Below are 21,315 nucleotides of genomic sequence, written 5' to 3'. Positions count from 1 at the left end.
GGATTAAAAAATATAGTAAAACACGGTTACGCGAAAATGTTGGCTTGTCTTTCTAGTTCATACCCTTAGTAGTTGATTTGAACTGCAGAGATCCGTACTTAGAGACTAAGCTTCTCTACTCCCCTTCCCCATACTTACATGTCTGAGCATGGGGGAGAGGAGCAGAGAAGCTAAAGGTCCGTTTACATGGAGCGACCAGTGGCACTATGCAACCACTGATCTGTAAACTTTTACCAATCAGTGGTTGTTTAAATGCCTGTATAAACCAAAAGACCAAAGTAAATGATGCACACTGAGCCGCGATGGTTTTTGGCAATGTGAATCTTGTTTACACAGCAAGATGCACTGTGTAGTGCAGTGGCCAGAGTCCCTGCATGGTGTCACCTTATCCCTCCATGCAGGGACACTGGCTTATTCAACAGTCCTCTGTGCGTCCCATGTTTTGTGCTCTGTATTGAGTCCCGGCGGTGCTTCTAGTGTGTGCGCCCCCCTGCTGGTAAAGGGGCAGCGTGCATATGGTAAATGCCCTTAGCCTGTTGCTGTTCTGTTGCTGATACAGAAAAATCTTTAAATGAGAAGGTGTGTCCAAAGTTTTGGTCTGTACTGTATATATTCTATGTCTGTGGTCTCTGCTTAAAACTTGCGTCATGGAATGTCTGACTAAGATACTGGTTTCCTGTGAATTCCCTGACAAGAAGGTTTTACATTGGGCCAAGGGAAGTGTGTTATCACTGATTGTCTATTTCGGTTTCCTGTTCAGTTGTATGTAACAATTGTAGTTCCGTTTTGTCTAGCTAATAAATGTGGTGAGTCTTAGCTGCCGCACAGAAGACTCTACCTGCTGACAATGCATGTCGCATGTATTTTGTCTCTCTCCCTACATCGATGAAGTATTTTAATTTGAATCTCACTGGCAATGTGAAGACCTTTTGCTGTCTATTCCAAAGTTCTCCCTAAGAAAGAAGGGTCACCACAACAATAGCAAGATTTGTTGTTTGGGACTGTGTCAAGGAGTAGAGAAATTTATCCTTTTCTTGAAGAACGTTTTCCCTGGAGACTGAGGACCTGAGATAACACACAACACTGCGTGTCAGCCATTTCTGCGAGAGTGAAGCAAGGAAAAGACTCAAGTGAATTCATCCAGCTCTTTCCCACCAGGAACAAGCGGCGGCCGCCATCTGTACCTGATCTGTGCAAACATGAGTGACCCATTGATGTGAACTATGCTAGGGTTTAGCGTAGTTTTCTGTAGCTAGAACGCTGTAGCAACGTGGCCCTAATAGCGGAAAAACAGATAGGGGATTAGAACAGAGTAGTTTGTGAAACTGGTTGTGCACTGTTTATTCTGAGCTTTCATTGCCATAGCTGGAGCATAGTTTGTGACTTGCTCCAGCTATATCTACATATGTTCATGTTGGTAATATCATTATTGTTATTCTCATCTCCCGGCATATAATTCCTTTGTATATAATAAAGCCGGAGTTTTGTTTCAGTCTTTTCTTCTGCTGTGCCGTATTTGAATCCTGCCTTGCGGTGTTCTTTGGACACCACTACACATTGTTCCCTGGTCCTGGTGTGGCCAGTCCTGTCCTGAAGTTCCCTAGTCCTGGTGCGGCCATTGCCTAAACATTGTCCCGTGGTTCTGGTGCTGCCAGTTCTGTTCCCGAAGTCCCCTGGTCCTGGTGCAGCCAGTATCAGATAGTTTCCCTATCTGAATCTCCATGTCAGTAACCGTTCTGCAGTGCTCCTGAACTGAACCTATTAGACTGAACGGAGCCCTAGTCTGTGTCAGCTAATCTGCCCCCTGGGGTCTGCTGCAGTACCGGCATTTGCCTAGGGGTGGTACCTGGCGGCTACCTGCAGCTCAGCATGTCTCCACCATCTGGAGCTGCAGTGAACATTAGGTAGCCTCTCAGCTATGCCCCTACCTAGCAGACCCGGCCTTGTGGCAAAGTGGGTCCACTAATCCACATGCAAAAGATAATTTCACCCAATGAACAAGCGTTTTGCTTGTTTTGCTCCTTCATCGGGTGATCGGCAGCCAGTTTACATGGCAAGATAATCGTTTTTACCAACGCTCATTCACGATTTTCTTGCAGTGTAAATGTAGAATTACTGTCAGAGTACAGACATGAGCCAGACATGCAGTTTCAGCATAGTGTTAAATACAGAAAAAGCAAAAAAATAATCAAAAATCACCTAAGAAAAATAGATACTCTAAATTTCTGGAAACATCTACGTAGTAGCTTTTGTACGTTTATCTGGCCGACTGGTTCCACGTATTCATGGTGATATATTAGTCAGGTCTAAACAGATGGGATGCCTCGGTCTTCCGGATTTTAGAAAATACTACATGCCAGTCCATGCCAGAATACTCGATTATTTTCACCATCAACATGGGAAGCTTTGGGTTCATATAGCACAAACTATATGTCCAAGGGCATTAACTACACTCCCCTGGAACCCACATCCCTCAGTCCTTAAACCCTCTCAACAATCCTAAAGCACATACTGTACAATCCTATCCCTACGTCAAGACAATAAGAAGATCTCTCTAATTGACCCACAGGGCCCATTATACCCTCTCTCATACAATCCCACCTTTTTACCGGGGCTATCTTCCAATCGATTTCTGGGTAGAAGTAAATATCGCCCTCTTCACTTTGCTCATGTACTATCTAACGCATCTTTAATAGCACTCAACGAGATATTTCAGGACTGCTCTATCCCTCCAAGAGCCAACTATGACTATAGACAATTGCAACATTTCTATTCCCATGTTAGAAAAGATAGACAGCTCAATAAGGATCTTACAAATTTTGAAAAACTGTGCCTGTCGTCATCTTTAACCTTGCACTCCATCTCATTGCTCTACAAACACCTAATAGCCCATACTACAACTATCAAACCACCCTATTGCGATGCATGGGAAAGAGAACTGGGCAAATCTTTTGAAGACTTACAATGGGCTAAATGTTTTCAATTTCTCACCAAACATCAGTTGCAATCAAAGCTCAAGAGACCTCCTTTAAGATAATCTCCAGATGGTACCGGGTTTCTATATCCCTTCATAAGTGGTTTCCCACAGTATCATATAGATGCTGGAGATGTGAAGAGGAAGAGGGGACGATGACATACATTTGGTGGAGCTGTCCCATAATAAGAGGTTTCTGGACTCCGGTAATTCAGACTTTTAAACAAATGACTAGTCTCTCTGTGCTCGATTCTCCTGAATCTCTTCTGCTCTTTATTATCCCAACTACTCTCACCAAATACAAAACGTCTTTAATAAGCTACCTTATACAGGCTGCTAAGAATGTCATTCCTCGCCACTGGAAAAGTACTTCACCTACTCTGGAGGAGTGGTTCTGTGAAACAGCCCTTCTAAATAGGATGGAACATTTGACTGCCCAATCCCCCACTGATTGTGATAGATACTGTGAGACTTGGAGAGACTGGATTGAATTCCAGGAATCTGATGTCTACCGTCTTACATCAGACTGATGTGACCCATCCTTTTCTCTGGTGCGTTTCTTCTCTGTCCGGATTGTGCTCCGTGTTGGTTTGCGCCTGGCTGCACTATGTATGGTTTCCATTGGATTTTAGTAACTTCATAATTGTAATACTGATGGCCTAAAATGTTCCCTTCCTTCCTTTTTCTTCCTATAACTGGATGTTTTATTGGACGTTATACTTATATTCTATGATATATTGATGCTGATATTGTCCTGATAATTCCTTTTTTTGTATTTTTGTAATTGAAAATGATTTAACCTTTAAATAAAAGTAGTAGTCCTAGCTACTACAGGTGCATCTCATTAAATTAGAATATCATCAAAAAGTTAATTTATTTCAGTTCTTCAATACAAGAAGTGAAACTCATATATTATATAGAGTCAATACAAACAGAGTGATCTATTTCAAGTGTTTATTTCTGTTAATGTTGATGATTATGGCTTACAGCCAAAGAAAACACAAAAGTCATTATCTCAGTAAATTAAAATAATTAACAAAAAACACATGCAAAGGCTTCCTACGCGTTTAAAAGGTCCCTTAGTCTGATTCAGTAGGCTCCACAATCATGGGGAGGATTGCTGACTTGACAGATGTCCAGAAGGCAGTCACTTACACACTCCACAAGGTCCCAGAGTTCCAATTTCATTTGGAAATCAAGGTCCCAGAGTCTGGAGGAAGAGTGGAGAGGCACACAATCCAAGCTGCTTGAGGTCTAGTGTGAAGTTTCCACAATCAGTGATGGTTTAGGGAGCCATGTCATCTGCTGGTGTAGGTCCACTGTGTTTTATCAAGACCGAAGTCAGCACAGCCGTCTACCAGGAAATTTTAGAGCACTTCATACTCCCCTCTGCCGACAAGCTATTTGGAGATGGAAATTTCATTCTCCAGCAGGACTTGGCACCTGTCAAAAGTACCAATACCTGGTTTAAAAACAACAGTATCACTGTGCTTGATTGGCCAGCAAACTCGCCTGACCTTAACCCCAGGAAGATAAGAGACACCAGACCCAACAATGCAGACGAGCTAAAGGCTGCTATCAAAGCAACCTGGGCTTCCATAACACCTCAGCAGTGCCACAGGCTGATCGCCTCCATGCCACGCGGTATTGATGCAGTAATTGATGCCAAAGGAGCCCTCGCCAAGTATTGAGTGCATTTACTGAACATACAGTACAGACCAAAAGTTTGGACACACCTTCTCATTTAAAGATTTTTCTGTATTTTCATGACTATGAAAATTGTACATTCACACTGAAGGCATCAAAACTATGAATTAACACATGTCGAATTATATACTTAACAAAAAAGTGTGAAACAACTGAAAATATGTCTTATATTCTAGGTTCTTCAAAGTAGCCACCTTTTGCTTTGATGACTGCTTTGCACACTCTTGGCATTCTCTTGATGAGCTTCAAGAGGTAGTCACCAGAAATGGTCTTCCAACAATCTTGAAGGAGTTCCCAGAGATGCTTAGCACTTCTTGGCCCTTTTGCTTTCACTCTGCAGTCCAGCTCACCACAAACCATCTCGATTGGGTTCAGGTCTGGTGACTGTTGAGGCCAGGTCATCTGGCGTAGCACCCCATCACTCTCCCTCTTGGTCAAATAGCCCTTACACAGCCTGGCGGTGCGTTTGGGGTCATTGTCCTGTTGAAAAATAAATGATGGTCCAACTAAACGCAAACCGGATGGAATAGCATGCCGCTGCAAGATGCTGAGGTAGCCATGCTGGTTCAGTATGCCTTAAATTTTGAATAAATCCCCAACAGTGTCACCAGCAAAGCACCCCCACACCATCATACCTCCTCCTTCATGCTTCACGGTGGGAACCAGGCATGTAGAGTCCATCCGTTCACCTTTATTGCGTCGCACAAAGACATGGTGGTTGGAACCAAAGATGTCAAATTTGGACTCATCAGACCAAAGCACAGATTTCTACTGGTCTAATGACCATTCCTTGTGTTCTTTAGCCAAACAAGTCTCTTCTGCTTGTTGCCTGTCCTTAGCAGTGGTTTCCTAGCAGCTATTTTACCATGAAGGCCTGCTGCACAAAGTCTCCTCTTAACAGTTGTTGAAGAGATGTGTCTGCTGCTAGAACTCTGTGTGGCATTGACCTGGTCCCTAATCTGAGCTGCTGTTAACCTGCGATTTCTGAGGCCGGTGACTCGGATAAACTTATCCTCAGAAGCAGAGGTGACTCTTGGTCTTCCTTTCCTGGGGCGGTCCTCATGTGAGCCAGTTTCTTTGTAGCGCTTGATGGTTTTTGCAACTGCACTTGGGGACACATTCAAAGTTTGCCCAATTTTTCGGACTGACTGACCTTCATTTCTTAAAGTAATGATGGCCACTCGTTTTTCTTTACTTAGCTGCTTTTTTCTTGCCATAATACAAATTCTAACAGTCCATTGAGTAGGACTATCAGCTGTGTATCCACCAGACTTCTGCACAACACAACCGATGGTCCCAACCCCATTTATAAGGCAAGAAATCCCACTTATTAAACCTGACAGGGCACACCTGTGAAGTGAAAACCATTTCCGGTGACTACCTCTTGAAGCTCATCAAGAGAATGCCAAGAGTGTGCAAAGCAGTCATCAAAGCAAAAGGTGGCTACTTTGAAGAACCTAGAATATAAGACATATTTTCAGTTGTTTCACACTTTTTTGTTAAGTATATAATTCCACATGTGTTAATTCATAGTTTTGATGCCTTCAGTGTGAATGTACAATTTTCATAGTCATGAAAATACAGAAAAATCTTTAAATGAGAAGGTGTGTCCAAACTTTTGGTCCGTACTGTATATTCTGTATACTAGTAGTGTGTGTAGCACAGTGGCAGAAGATCAGATCATTTAATATTACACACAGTCATGTTATAATGAAAGGAGGAGGGCTGTTCTGTTCTTTGTTAGTTTGCAGATAAAGGTGCCCTGAAGTGTTTTACCCTCTCAGTGCTGATCGTAATAGATGCGTCACTGATTGACTTATATAAAGCAGAGTTTATTATTTGCCTTCCTAACTAGGATGACATTGTGATTGTACATTTTTCTCTAAAGGGGTTTGTCCATGACTTTGATATTCATAGCCTATTCTTAGGATAGGTCATCATCAGTAATAGATCAGAGGGAGTGTGAAAAACCCCTAGACCTGTTGTTAGCAGGAACTGCAGCCTGCAGTACCCAGGAACAGCCACTATGCAGTGTAGAGAGTTGTGGTGATCCAGCTCCACAAACTAGGCATATCCCGTTCCTATACGAGCTGTTAACAACTGATCAGTGGGAGCGTCAGACCCCACCGATCAATATTGACGACCTATCATAAAGACAGGCCATCAATTTCAAAGTCCTTGTAAACCCCTTAAGCTTAAACATTTTTTGTATTCTGTCATATCTTGAGTTACAATAACAATATGTTTACCTATAGTCTTTTGGGAAAACCCTAGATAACACAAGGCGATGAAACAATAAACAGGTTGAACATTCTTTTTTTTTTTAAATAGCTCATATTGCTTAAAAAAATAATAGCATTTAATCACCTTACTGATCCCCCTCCAATTCTGGTCCAGTGCCGCCATTGCTGTGCATCACTTTTCTGGACTTACAAGCATGTGACTGCTGCACCGCTGCTGCCAGTGTATAGAAGCAATGTCACAAGCCTGTCTGGCCAAAAGAGGGAGCATGGACACTAGTGGGAGACCTGGCCAGACATTAAAAAGGGTTTGCAGGGGAAAGTAAGGCCAGTGTAATGAGATATGTATCACTAATCATGCGAGCAAACCTTTCTCCAACATTATTCTTCCAAAATGTTTCTTCCTTTCCAAATCTGTCACATAATCAGGATGGGTTTTCATCGTCTGAATTTCAGTTTATGAGCCATATTTTGAATAAAACATTAATTTTATTTAATTAAATACTTAATTATAATGGTCATGGAGTACCAGCTGCATCTAATTGAACAAGTGACTGTATACATGGTAGCGAACCAATATTGTGACTCTCAGTCCATTTACTAGTATCCTATTACAATGCTGGCTTATAGGGAACCCCAAACCACCAAAATGTATTTATTGATCCCTTTGTACCCTTCCTATCAAGCCCTTTTAGTGGCTCACTGATTTCTGCATATGGCTAAAATCAATTTTATATCTGCGGTGATGATATGCTAATTAGTGGGTGACTAGTTGTGGGGGCATTGTTTACCCCAGACTAAATCTTCCCACTAATCATGTTATTTCTCCCCTGTTGGCATGAGTCTCTGCGTTCCTGGCAAGGTGCAGTAAAGCCGGGTGTGTGCTTCCCGGTTTCATTGGTGCAGGGAAGCAGTAGTGATGCAGGACTCAGCTACGAGAGTTGCGGTGCCCTCAGTAACGGCTTGCTGAGACCTGCGTCACTGCTCCCCCCCGGGCATGCACAGAGCGCTGATTAAGCCAGGGTACGTACAACCTGCTTACAGCATATTGCCAGGGAGGCAGATATTCACAAAGACCTAGCAGTGACACAACTCATGTCATTCACACCCACAGGGGTGGGATAACATGATTATTGGAATGATTAGTCATTGCCCATTGTATATCGTGAGCCCGGTTATAAAATTGATTTTAGCCATATGCTGAAATCAATGAGCCACCTAAAGGGGCTTGTTAGGAAGGGTATAAAGGGATCAATAAACATATGGTGGCAATACAGGGAGTCTGAGGAAACTAATAGGTTGCATATAAAGATTACAATTAAAGATGAGCAAATCGATTCAATGTGAATCAAATTCGTATTTAAGTTTTAGGAATTCATTGATCCTGGCGAATTTTAAAAATTTACAATTCAATTTGTGTGGATAGCCTAAAATACCCGCCGTCATTTTACACACTGAGAAAAAGATTGTATCCGCCAGAGAAGGCTCACATGATCTCAAGCATTGACAGTCAGACTTCCCTATAATGTCTTACAACCATCACATTGTATAGTACAGCCTATCAGGAGGGACTATCATAGCCAGTATAAAAGCCAAAGATATGAATTTAGCAGCCATTTTGTGCCGAATCTATATAGTGAAAAGACGTCCAAGTTCAGCAACAGAGAAAGCCATAAAACACTAAATAAACATTACAGCTAGTAGGTGACTGGACAACAGTGAAGAACAGTTACTACCTATAGCCATCTACCTATAGCCATATATGTGGAGGTCACTTTGATACGTTGGATACAGTCCTAGGAGACCTCAGAATGTTATACATGTCTTTTCAGGGCAACTGAAGTACTTGCTATTCGATGTGAGCTGATTTTCCGCATATCAAAGTTTGGGGAAAATTTCATTGAAGTTGGATATTTGTACATTGGAAAAATTTGCTCATCTCTCATTATAATGTTTTAAGTTTTATCAGGATTATGTCAGTGCTCCTTAGCATCAAATTATAATTTTCTTACAATTCACTAGTAGAAATTTAAATGACATGCGGCAAATTTCATTGAAGATATAAAACACATTTTAACTAGATCATGGTCCAAACTGGTTTGCAATAATAAACAAGAGAAATAAAGTACTTTACCTTATCAGCCATTATCATTGATGATCCACCATGAATGCCTAGGATGGGAGTGAGGGTCTGAGCAGAAATAAAGTCCAAAATTTGAGCAATAGCTTCCTGGTCAGTGTCATCACCAAATACAACCCCTTGCACCTTCTTGTCTGACATGAGGTCACAGATTCTCGTGATGATACTCTTAGGATCTGATTCATTCATAGTAACCAAAGCAACCCTTGGTGTCACTGATAAATTGTGGAAGTCATCTTTTTCGTGAACATCTTTGATGGCTACCTCGTCTGAGGTGCCTACCAAGATTACAGCTATGTCCATACTGGGGTGTTTCTGAGCAAAGCAACCCACATAGAAAAGAATCAGGAGGCTGATTTTTAAGAAGTAGCAGGCTTCTGTAGGCCTCATCTTCAACTCTTACTCTCCCTGAAAGACAAGAAAAATATACATGACAGATCAGTATGAATTCTCAGTTCTGCACATAATCTGTGAAATATTAATAAAATACATTTGTGCATAAATCACAAAGTGCATATTAATACAAGAGCTACAATGACATGCTCAATATTCCAATACTCCAAATATAAAGTAACAGACACACTGACTGCTATACTGTAAGATATACAGATAAAGCCCATCTTGTATACAGATAGTGGCCTCCCTTAACCTCAGAATAATGAGGATTTAGAAACTGATGTAATCAAGTAGATAAACCTTCAGCAACTAGACATGATGATGTGCATTATCATTTGATACATGCTTAGAAGTTCATGAATTATAATAAAAATTATAGGAATTGACCTAATAATGCATTTTTATAATCAGCAACATCAAATAATCAAGAGATTCAACTGCACCCTACAAGAAACAGCTGAAATCAGGCCACAATGAGGAATATTTACTGCGTATAATTATCAGTGCTCTCTATTATCCCAGCAATGCCATAAGCGCGGCACGGAAGTCTGAGAATGGACACATCACCATCAGTCAGGCATTCTGGACACCTGTGGACAGCTCTGCAGGTACTAACATGTAAGAATCAGTATTAAATCCAAACATAATGGCCTTTTCACATGTAGTTTTTAGGTCCAAAATTTGGTCTAATTTTATAATGTGTATACATTTTAAGAATATACAAATGAAGAAAAAATGGGAAAAAACTGTTTGCCTGATATCAATGAGATTATTAATGATTGAGAAACGTTTTGCCACACTAAATGCACTTGGGCACACAAATTATCAAGATCCGCTGCTGGCAGCTCCCTTTGCAATTGCTGACCAATGATGTCCCAGAAGTTCTCTATTGGAGACTAGTCCGGAGATGCTGCAGGCCACTGTAGCAAGTTTAGGCCACACAGGCTTCTCATAGTAGCACGAGCAACATTCAGCCTGTCATGTCAGCGTTGTCATGTTGAAAAATGGCTCCTGTGACACAAATAAATTAATGAGAGTTTAACTGGAATGTTAGTGTACCTGGAATGAAGACTAAAGAGTTTCAGCTACCATAAATTATGCTACCCCACATCATAATCCTGGGATGACCAGTGTTACTTTCCTTGTGAAGGCATCTTCACTGAGTTACCTCATGATCTCCAGACCAAACTCAGACTATAAATGAATCTGAGACAAAAGCAGGACTCATCACAGAAGAAGATAGACCTCTATTCCAGCCTCCATTGTGGTTTTGCTCTGCATCATGATAACCTTTGAGAGTGGTAGTGAAGTGACCGCGGGCAAGGCCGCGCATTGGTATCTATGATCTGGCCAAGCAAGCTCCCCACACACAGACTCCATCTTGATAACCGTATCTTTACTCGTATACATTTTTAACACAGCAAAGAAAAAAAACAATAAATGACAACCGTAAATATGCACAGTAATAACGTGTAGTGATAAGCTGACCCTCACTGTCCCTACTCACACGTTACCAGTCCTTTACTCCAGAAGGATGTGTCCCCCGTCGCAGGCCTGTCTGTCTTTGCAGGAAGGGGTCCCAGCCGGAGAAAAAAACAGGAACAACAAATTACGCTGAAAGGAGGGAATACTTCGGCCTCTCGCCAGAGGACCCGCTTACAGTCTCTCTGATCCGGATAGCAGCTTTGGTGGATCTCTTATGTAGTCCACACTCCAGTAGCAGGGAGTGTAATAGCTGTATCCCTCAGCAGTGAAGAAGCTGGGGAAGGCCCCGAGGATATGGTGTCAGGTAAAAGAAATCCTGTTGAGAGTCTCTCCTGTGCCACGCACGAGGGCCTGCACACCGTCCTGGCTCTTTTCACAGACCACAGCAAACTCCTCGCGCGCTTTTTCCTGCTTCCCACTTTGGTCACGTGACTCTCTAGGGCGGGACACAGGAGGCTCAGTCTTTTTCTCTGTCATCACACCCTGCGCAGGTGCAACCTCTGGCCACAAGGTGGCAACATCAACCTGCGTAATCACTTCTGTAACAGACTCTATTTCAATGATCACAGAACGGCCAGAGCCTGCCAGCTCACTACAGTAGCATGAGGTTCATAACCCAATGTGATGCAAACACCTGATGGTTTGTGGAGACACTGACTCCTAAAGCCGGCCATACACATTAGATAGCTGTTGGGCGAATGATGCTTGGGCCAATCGTTTGGCCGACAGCCATCTCAGTCAAACTTCCCATACACAGGAGTGCTCACTCATTCCTGTGTTTTCTATGAGAAAGTCGCCAGCTGACACTTCGGCCGGCGGCTTATCTCCATGAGAACAATGTGATTGGCAGTCTGAAACTTGACATGTCAATCGACATCACCTCTGACTTGCAATCGGCTGGCACCTCCATACACATTTGATAGTCGGCTGAATCCGTTGATACCGGCAGGCTCAGATGACATTAGTCTAATAGATATAAAGGCCTTAAAGTTTGATATGTGACATCCAATTTCCCTTGCAGTACAGAATGGATCAATCATGGAATCAGTGATATGGTCATTTCTCCAAATTGTTCCAGAACCAGCATGCTACCATGGCTTGCAGCGTCTCTGGCCTTTTCTCCATCTGGGATGCCATTGGTCAGCAATTGCAAAGGGAGCTGCCCGCAGCAAAACTTGATTAGTTGCGTGTCCAAGTGCATTCAGCATGGCAGACCATTCCTCATAAAACCATTAATAACCTCACTGATAGCAGCCAAGGCGTGTATGTGCGAGGATTTCTGCACATCTTACCCTATAGTGAATGAATCGAGACATTTTGAAAATTTGTTTCCATTTTTTCATCATTTGCATATAATTATCATGCATATCCATCCTGTGATTTCTTAAACAACTTTTCCTTCTTGGTGTTACAATTTCAGTGTTGAGGGGTGTATTTTCATAAATTGTAAGCTTGCAAGCAGGGCCCTCACTTCTCTTCTTAATTGTTGAATTATGTGTTATTCCATAATGTCTGATATTGGGCTCAGGGGTGGATTAAGAGTAGCAAGGACCCCGGGCAGTTTAGAAGGCGCGCCCCCCCCCCCACACACACACAAATCCGGAGCATTTCTGCATCGTGGGCACATACAATTAATGTAAGGCTATGACTCAATATTGAGCACACATAGCCATCTATACACAGCAGAGGACGCACGTAGCCATCTATACACGGCAGGAGGCCGCACGTAGCCATCTATACACGGCAGGAGGCCGCACGTAGCCATCTATACACGGCAGGAGGCCGCACGTAGCCATCTATACACGGCAGGAGGCCGCACGTAGCCATCCATACACGGCAGGAGGCCGCACGTAGCCATCCATACACGGCAGGAGTCCACACGTAGCCATCCAAAACACGGCGGGAGGCCGCACGTAGCCATCCATACACGGCGGGAGGCCGCACGTAGCCATCCATACACGGCGGGAGGCCGCACGGCGCCATCCATACACGGCGGGAGGCCGCACGGCGCCATCCATACACGGCGGGAGGCCGCACGGCGCCATCCATACACGGCGGGAGGCCGCACGGCGCCATCCATACACGGCGGGAGGCCGCACGGAGCCATCCATACACGGCGGGAGGCCGCACGGAGCCATCCATACACGGCGGGAGGCCGCACGACGCCATCCATACACGGCGGGAGGCCGCACGACGCCATCTATACACGGCGGGAGGCCGCACGTAGCCATCCATACACGGCAGGAGGCCGCACGTAGCCATCCATACACGGCAGGAGTCCACACGTAGCCATCCATACACGGCGGGAGTCCGCACGTAGCCATCCATACACGGCGGGAGGCCGCACGTAGCCATCCATACACGGCGGGAGGCCGCACGTAGCCATCCATACACGGCGGGAGGCCGCACGGCGCCATCCATACACGGCGGGAGGCCGCACGGCGCCATCCATACACGGCGGGAGGCCGCACGGCGCCATCCATACACGGCGGGAGGCCGCACGGAGCCATCCATACACGGCGGGAGGCCGCACGGAGCCATCCATACACGGCGGGAGGCCGCACGACGCCATCCATACACGGCGGGAGGCCGCACGGCGCCATCCATACACAGCGGGAGGCCGCACGGAGCCATCCATACACAGCGGGAGGCCGCACGGAGCCATCCATACACAGCGGGAGGCCGCACGGAGCCATCCATACACAGCGGGAGGCCGCACGGAGCCATCCATACACAGCGGGAGGCCGCACGGAGCCATCCATACACAGCGGGAGGCCGCACGGAGCCATCCATACACAGCGGGAGGCCGCACGGCGCCATGCATACACAGCGGGAGGCCGCACGGAGCCATCCATACACAGCGGGAGGCCGCACGGAGCCATCCATACACAGCGGGAGGCCGCACGGAGCCATCTATACACAGCGGGAGGCTGCACAGTGCCATCTATACACAGCGGGAAGCCGCAAGGCGCCCCCCCCCAAAGACAGCAGGAGGCTGCACGGCGCCAACTATACTCAGCAAGAGGCCGCACGCAGTCACACACACACACAAACATATACAGACATATACACACACACACACGCATAAACACATTTGAAACACAAAAATACATATAAACAGACATCACACAATGATATCTGCCTGCACACACATACATACATACATATACACACACACACACACACACACTCACCATCCCCCTGCTCGGCTCCAGTCCTCCTGGCTCCTGCTCCTCTCCGGTGGTAAGTAGCAGTGCAGGCCGGGCGCACACTGCGTGACGTCACAGCTGGGAGACACGGCCGCGCACAGGGCCGTGTCTCCTAGCAGTGACGCGGCCGGGCCAGCACAGGGAAGTTAACTACTGCAGTGCTGCCCGGCCGAAGCAAAAGCAGCGGTCGTGCACCGCTGCTGGGGGAGCGGTCCGGGGGCCCTCCCCGCCACTGCTACCGGTATGTGCCGCGGGGCCGCACATATAATGAGGGCAATCCGGCCATAGACACCCCGGGCCCCCTGGAGACCCGAGGCCCCGGGCGGTAGCCCGGATTGCCCTCATTATAATCCGCCTATGATTGGGCTCATGCAGACGAGCGTATAACTCGGACGTGTGCTGGCTGATTATTATTCAGATAGCACACGGACAGCCATTAGTGCGGTTCTTATGAATTATTTTTTTCTCGATCTGTCCATGAGAAAAAAATCACAACATACATTTCTTTCTTCCGAATCTCAGAAGAGATCCATTCAAGTCGCTGAAAACTAACACCTGACAATTGCACTTTAAATAATAATATATTTCACCAACATTACCTACTATGTATGGGCAGCTTCATTTACAAAATCAGCTACAACAAAAGGTGTCATTTTATCAGCAGACCTTAGTCCGTGACATCTAGTTGATTGCCGTGCATATAAAATGTTTCTGTACACTCCATAATATACTAATTTTGTAAAACATGTTGAACGTCTGTTTATCATATATGTATATTTTATGTACAAGTATATTTAGCATATGTGAACATGTTAAAAATATTAATAAAGAGGTCATTTATTTCCAGGGAATATTTCAAATTAATTTAGAAAATAATTCGGCAGCCAAGCAAATATTGCTATTTTCAGCCAGTTAGAAGACCCAACTGGTCTGTTCTTTGATCACTGGACATGATGCTAATTCACTGATACTGAAATCAGAACATGCATCTGTTAAGAGTTTATGTAACATACAACACAAAACAGATACATAAAAATGCATTTTGCAAATCACAAAAGTAAAAATACTACAATGCAAGAGACAAAATTTTCCAGAGGCAAAACTTCAAAACCTTGAACTGTCCATCTGGCAAGCGTAGCGCATGTTCTGTGTGCAGATGAAAATCTCGGCTCTTCTGATTTAGCATTCTGTTTAACTTAAGGTTAAGTGAAGTATGATAATCAATTTCAATAGTCAGTGATGTAGCAAACATGTCAGATACCTACAGATAAGACGGCACACAAACCTCTTGATAGAGGCCTTCAGCCCGAGTATATAGGGTTATGTCTCATACAAATGGCAGAAATTACAGAGTCGTGAACAACCCCTTGAGAAAAAAAGAATTGCAATTTGTTGCTTTACTATAATTATTTTTGCTTGGTGGTAACAATGAACCTGAAAGTATTTGCAATGAACATGCTACACCAACAGTTATGGCCAGCTTATAACTGGACAGTGCCGTAGCTATCTATATTTCTCCGAACATTAAATTTTCATGTTTTAATAAAGATTTTTTTTTTATTCTAGATGCATACAGCTATTAACAGCAGGGTTAAGTTATAAAGAACCAAAACGGTCAAATACCTTCGAGCCTCCATTATTTGATGACCTCTACAAGGACAATTCACAGTGGGGTGTAATCACAAGTCAGTTATGCTTAGCATGGAAGTCAGCAAGCATTGTTCAGCTTCTGAAGTGAATGGAGTGTTTATTACAGCACAATAAAGTACTGGGATTTGGGTACTGTGGTAGCATTATTTAGGCAGTACAGTTATTTGTGGTCGATAAAAATATAGTGATCGTCTTTGCAACTTTTTACATATTCATTTTTTTTTAATACAGCTTTAGAGATCCTTTAAAAGAGGTCTCTAAAGACATATTTTGATCCTGTTTTGGAGGACAATGCAAGTTATTTTTTCTGCTGACCTACCCATGCCAAATTATAATAATCTTAATATAATTTGAATTTTTTTCCATTAAAATTAGATTGTAATGTTATCACTTAGTTTGCAATGCAACTTAAACATTGTAGGTTTTGTTGCTGAAGGTTTAAATTCAAAGTGACCGTCAGTCTAACAATAGAAAATCCACAAAGAGAGCATAATACTCATTTAAAATACATGTGTCACATCTTTTTGATCTTTCTATTGCAGTTCCTATTCCCTTCTAACATTTAATAAATTATCTGCCAACTACTCTTTGCACATTAGCTTTGATAGTCCATCCAAGAACAGGGGCATTATCTTAGGGTAGACTGTGCACAATCCATTTTTGTAGCCTAAGACACCCACTACTGACTACTCTAAGCTGGTCCATCCGAGTACAGGTGGAGTGTCTCAGGATAGACCGTGCACACTGTGGTTTGGTAGTCTGAGACACCTCCTAATGCTCTAAGATAGTCCATCCAAGAGCAGGTTGAGTGTTTCAGGGTAGACTGAACACACTGTGGTTGGTAGTCTGGAACACTCCACAGTGCTCTAAGCTGGTCTAAAAGTAGAGGGAGGGCCTCAAGGTAGATTGTGCACACTGTTCTAAACTAGTCCATCGAAGAGCAGGGGGAGTGTCTCACGGTAGACTGTGCACACTGTGGTTTGGTAGCCTGAAACACCCTCCACTGCACTAAGCTAGTCCATTCGAGAGCAGGGGTGTGTTTCAGGATAGATTGTGCACATTGCTCTAAACTAGTCCATGCAAGAGCAGGGGGAGCGTCTCAGGATAGATTGAGTACACTGTGGTTGGTAGTCTGGGACACTCCCTACTGCTCTATGCTGGTCCATCTAAAAGTAGGGGGAGTGTCTCAAGGTAGATTGAACACACTGTGGTTTGGTAGTCTGAGACATCCCCTAGAGCTGTCAGCTGGTCCATCCAAGAGCAGGGGAGGTTGTTTTATATTTTCTAAATAAAAAAACTGCAGGGAATAGACTCAGGGGGTTAGAAGTTATTCCCCATGAATAATATAGTGGACAACTTCCCTATCACTGAGAATCTGACCCCAGCAACCCCCATTGATCATAAAATCTGGAGCTCTGAAGACCCCCTTATGAATTGGTGGTTGATTGTGTGCACTTCCATTCCATTCATTCTTAAGGCCCCGTCACACTTAGCGACGCTGCAACGATACGACCTGTCAGGGATCGCTGCTGCGTCGCTATGTGGTCGCTGGTGAGCTGTCAAACAGGCAGGCTCACCAACGATCAGGGGAGCAGCGACATCGTGGAAAGAATCTTTCCACGATGTCCTGCTCCTGGTTACCAGCCTGCTGAAGCAGGAGCAGGCTGGTAACCATGATAAACATCGGGTTACTAGGGGCACACGCGCACCTAGTAACCCGTTGTTTATCATGGTTACCACTCTGCTACGGTGAGCGGGAGGTTACCGCTCACTTTAGCAGGCTCGTAACCATGATAAACAACGGGTTACTAGGTGCGCGTGTGCCCCTAGTAACCCGATGTTTATCATGGTTACCAGCCTGATCGCTGCTCCCGCTGGTCACACACAGCGATGTGTGCTGACCAGCGGGAGGGCAACGACCAAAAAATGGTCCAGGACACTTTGCAGCGATCAGCGACCTCACAGCAGGGGCCTGATGGCTGCAAAGTGTCACACATAGCGACATCGCTGGTGAGGTCGCTGTTGCGTCACCAAAACTGTGACTCAGCAGCGATCTCGCTAGCGATCTCGCTATGTGAGACGGGGGCTTAAGTGCAACCACTGGAAATAGCCAAGTGCTGCTTTCAGCTCTACATTATACATTAAGTGCACTCAGCCTTTACACAAACTATAGCCCATGAAAGAATAACACAGAAGAGATGTGTAAACCAGTATACATTTTTAATGAAAGATCATTCATCTTTTTGTTCAGGGTCAATGAAAACGTATGGTTTCTTTGAACAACTGTATCAGCCAATATGTACGAAAAAACTTCTATCTAATGTGCATGGCCTCCATTATACAGGGGTAGACAATTCCACAATTTGCTAAACTGTGTGACCCTTCAATCCTCTGCAAGGGTTGTGCTTACACTTACTGGTCATGGACTTCTTTAAAAACAAAGCAACTACAATTCGAGTTTTAGTGAACTTTTGACACGTATGTTTGTATATAACCTGCAAAATGGTGTTAGAAGGTGGCAGATGCTGTTCTCAAGATCAAACAGCAAATTATATATAAAAAAAGGAATTTATTGTAAATGAATTACAAATATGCAAGTAAGAAATGACAACTGAACTATTACAGTGTGAGCCCAGTTGCCTTGAATTTAAAGAGTAACCGAAAATCAATAGTACACTTGAAAATAAGTAATTTTGTAATAATAATACAAATTTTTATTTATATAGCGCCAACATATTCCGCAGCGCTTTACAATTAAGTAGGGACATGTACAGACAGTAAAAACAATACAATGTATCACAATTCAACAGTTACATGAGGAGTGAGGGCCCTGCTCGCAAGCTTACAATCTATATGGAAATAGGGGGACACAATAGGTAGAACATGATCATCAGCCAGTATCTGTCTAAGTGCAGTTACCGTGTGCTATTGGGTGCATGGAGGATGTGGAGACAGATGAAGATTAAGATTAACATTTAGGAGGGAACAGGGGAGAGTTAGGTTAGTGAGTTGAGGTGATAGGCTTGTCTAAACAGATGTGTTATTAAAGCATGTTTAAAAACATGGGGGCTAGATATTAGTCGGATAATTTGAGGTAGTGCATTCCAAAAAACTGGCGCAGCACGAGAGAAGTCTTGGAGACGGAGGTGTGAGGTTCAGATTAAGGAGGATGTTAGTCTTAGATCAGTTGCAGAACGGAGGGCACGGGAAGGGTGATAGACAAAAATGAGGGATGAGATATAGGGCGGTGCAGAACTGTGGAGAGCTTTGTGGGTGAGAGAGATGAGTTTGCATTGTATTCTGTGGTGAATGGGTAACCAGTGCAATGACTGGCACAGGGTAGAGGCGTCGGTGAAGCTGCCTGACAGACCGATTAGAAGAGATTTGCAGTAGTCCAGATGAGAGTGAATAAGAACGACAGTGAGAGATTTTACAGTATCAAAGGTAAGAAAAGGTCGGATTCTGGAGATGTTTTTAAGGTAGAGGTGACATGAGCGAGTGAGTGATTGTATATGTGGAATAAAGGAAAGTTGTGTGTCAAACATGACTCCAAGACAGTGAGCTTGCTGCTTGGGAGTTATGGTGGCACCACACAAGAAAATTGCAAAGTCGGCTATAGGTAGGTTAGTAGAAGGAGGAAAAACAAGGAGTTCAGTTTTAGAGAGATTCAGTTTCAGATAGAGGGAGGACATGATGTTAGAGACAGCAGAAAGACAGGCACTGGTATTTTGTATTTGAGTGGGGGTGATGTCAGGTGAAGAGGTGTATAGTTGGGTGCCATCAGCATAGAGATGATACTGAAAACCAAATCTGCTGATGGTTTCTCCAATAGGGGCAGTATACAAGGAGAAGAGGAGGGGGCCTAGGACTGAGCCTTGTGGAACCCCGCTAGTAAGGGGAAGGTTAGGGGAAGAAGATCCGGCGAAAGATACTGTGAAGGAGCGGTCAGAGAGATAGGAGGAGAACCAGGAGAGAACGGTGTCCTTGAGGCCTATAGAGCAGAGCATAGTGAGGAGGAGCTGGTGATCCACAGTGTCAAAAGCGGCAGAGAGATCCAGGAAAATCAGCAGGGAGCAGTGACCGTTAAATTTAGCTGTTAGTAAATCATTAGAGACTTTAGTGAGGGCAGTTTCGGTGGAGTGTGAGGAGCGGAAACCGGATTGTAAAGGGTCGAGAAGAGAGTTATCTGAGAGATAGCAGATTAGATGGGAGTGGACCAAGCGTTCCAGGAGTTTAGAGATGAAGGGAAGATTAGAGACCGGTCTGTAGTTAGCAGCGGAGTTCTGGTCCAGGGATGGCTTTATAAGTAAAGGGGTTATGATGGCATGTTTGAATGAAGAGGGAAAGATACTCGAAGAAAGAGAGAGGTTAAAAATTTTAGTTAGGTGGGTAGTGACAGCTGGCGAAAGGGACTGAAGGATATGTGAGGGAATAGGGTCATTGTTGCAGGGTGTAGGGCGAGAAGAAGCGAGGAGTCTGGTCACTTCTTCTTCTGTGACTTGCACAAAGATGGAAAGAGCACTTGAGGTGCGGGAGGGAAGGGGATCCAGACTCTGAGAGGATTGTGCAAAAATGTCTTGATGGATACAATTGATTTTTTGTAGAAAATAAGTGGCCAGATCGTCAGCACTTAGGTTGGTGACAGGGGTCTGTACTTTAGGGCTAGAGATGTTGGCTAGAGATGTGATAAGGGTGGTAAAGTAGACTTGTTTAGCCGATGGAGAGCAGAGTTATAAGTTTTGAGCATGAACTTATAGTGGATCAAGTCTTCTGCGGAAAGTGATTTTCTCCACAGACGCTCAGCGCATCTTGAGCAGTGCTGGAGAAAATGTGTTTGAACCGTGTGCCAGGGTTGCTGTCGATGCTGGGTCATTTTGCGTGTAGCAGGTGCTACTTCATCCAGGGCACTCTTCAATGTGTTGTTATAAAGTGACAATGCTGAGTCTGGAAAGGAGAGGGAGAGGATGGAAGCCAAGGATGACTGTAGATTGTTCATAATCTGCTGGATATAGATGGCACATAGATTTCTGTGTGTATGTTAAGTGGGGGTGTCCCGGGTGAGGAGGCAGTCCTTAACAGAGAAGGAAAGAAGGCTGTGTTCAGAGAGTGGTAGAGGGGAGTTCATAAAATCATGCAGAGAGCAGAGTCGTGAGAAGACCAAGTCCAGAGTATTCCCATCTTCATGTGTAGGAGAGTTAGTAAGCTGTGAGAGGCCGAATGAGTTGCTAAGAGAAAGAAGATGAGAGGCAGATGGGGAAAGCGGCTTATCAATGGGTATGTTAAAATCCCTCATGATGAGAATGGGAATATCACAGGATAGGAAGTGTGGAAGCCAGGTGGCAAAGTGATTCAGAAACTGACAGGAGGAGCCTGGAGGGCGATACAAAACCGACAATCGCAGGGAGAAGGGTTTGAAGAGTCCAATAGTGTGGACTTTGAAGGAAGGAAACACAAGTAAGGGAATTAGGTGGATGACCTGGAAAGCACATTATGGTGTAAGGAGCAAACCAACAC

The 21,315-nt window shown here is 44.4% G+C and overlaps 1 protein-coding gene across 1 annotated transcript in view; it reads right to left on the bottom strand.

Annotated features, from left to right (window-relative positions):
• Positions 1 to 21,315, bottom strand: part of GRIN2B (glutamate ionotropic receptor NMDA type subunit 2B) — a 794,048-nt gene that overhangs the window by 523,568 nt on the left and 249,165 nt on the right. The window contains exon 3 of the mRNA XM_073644181.1: positions 9,056 to 9,469. Within this exon, the coding sequence (XP_073500282.1) occupies positions 9,056 to 9,451 (396 nt within the window). The 5' untranslated portion in view covers positions 9,452 to 9,469. The remainder of the gene's footprint in view (positions 1 to 9,055; positions 9,470 to 21,315) is intronic.

This window comes from Phyllobates terribilis, unplaced genomic scaffold (assembly GCF_046119375.1).
Source record: "Phyllobates terribilis strain yellow unplaced genomic scaffold, ASM4611937v1 Scaffold_8__6_contigs__length_399053987, whole genome shotgun sequence".
In the NCBI taxonomy this organism is placed as follows: Eukaryota; Metazoa; Chordata; class Amphibia; order Anura; family Dendrobatidae; genus Phyllobates; species Phyllobates terribilis.
Note: the sequence above shows the minus strand (reverse complement) of the source record. Positions and strands in the feature narration are given on the sequence as shown.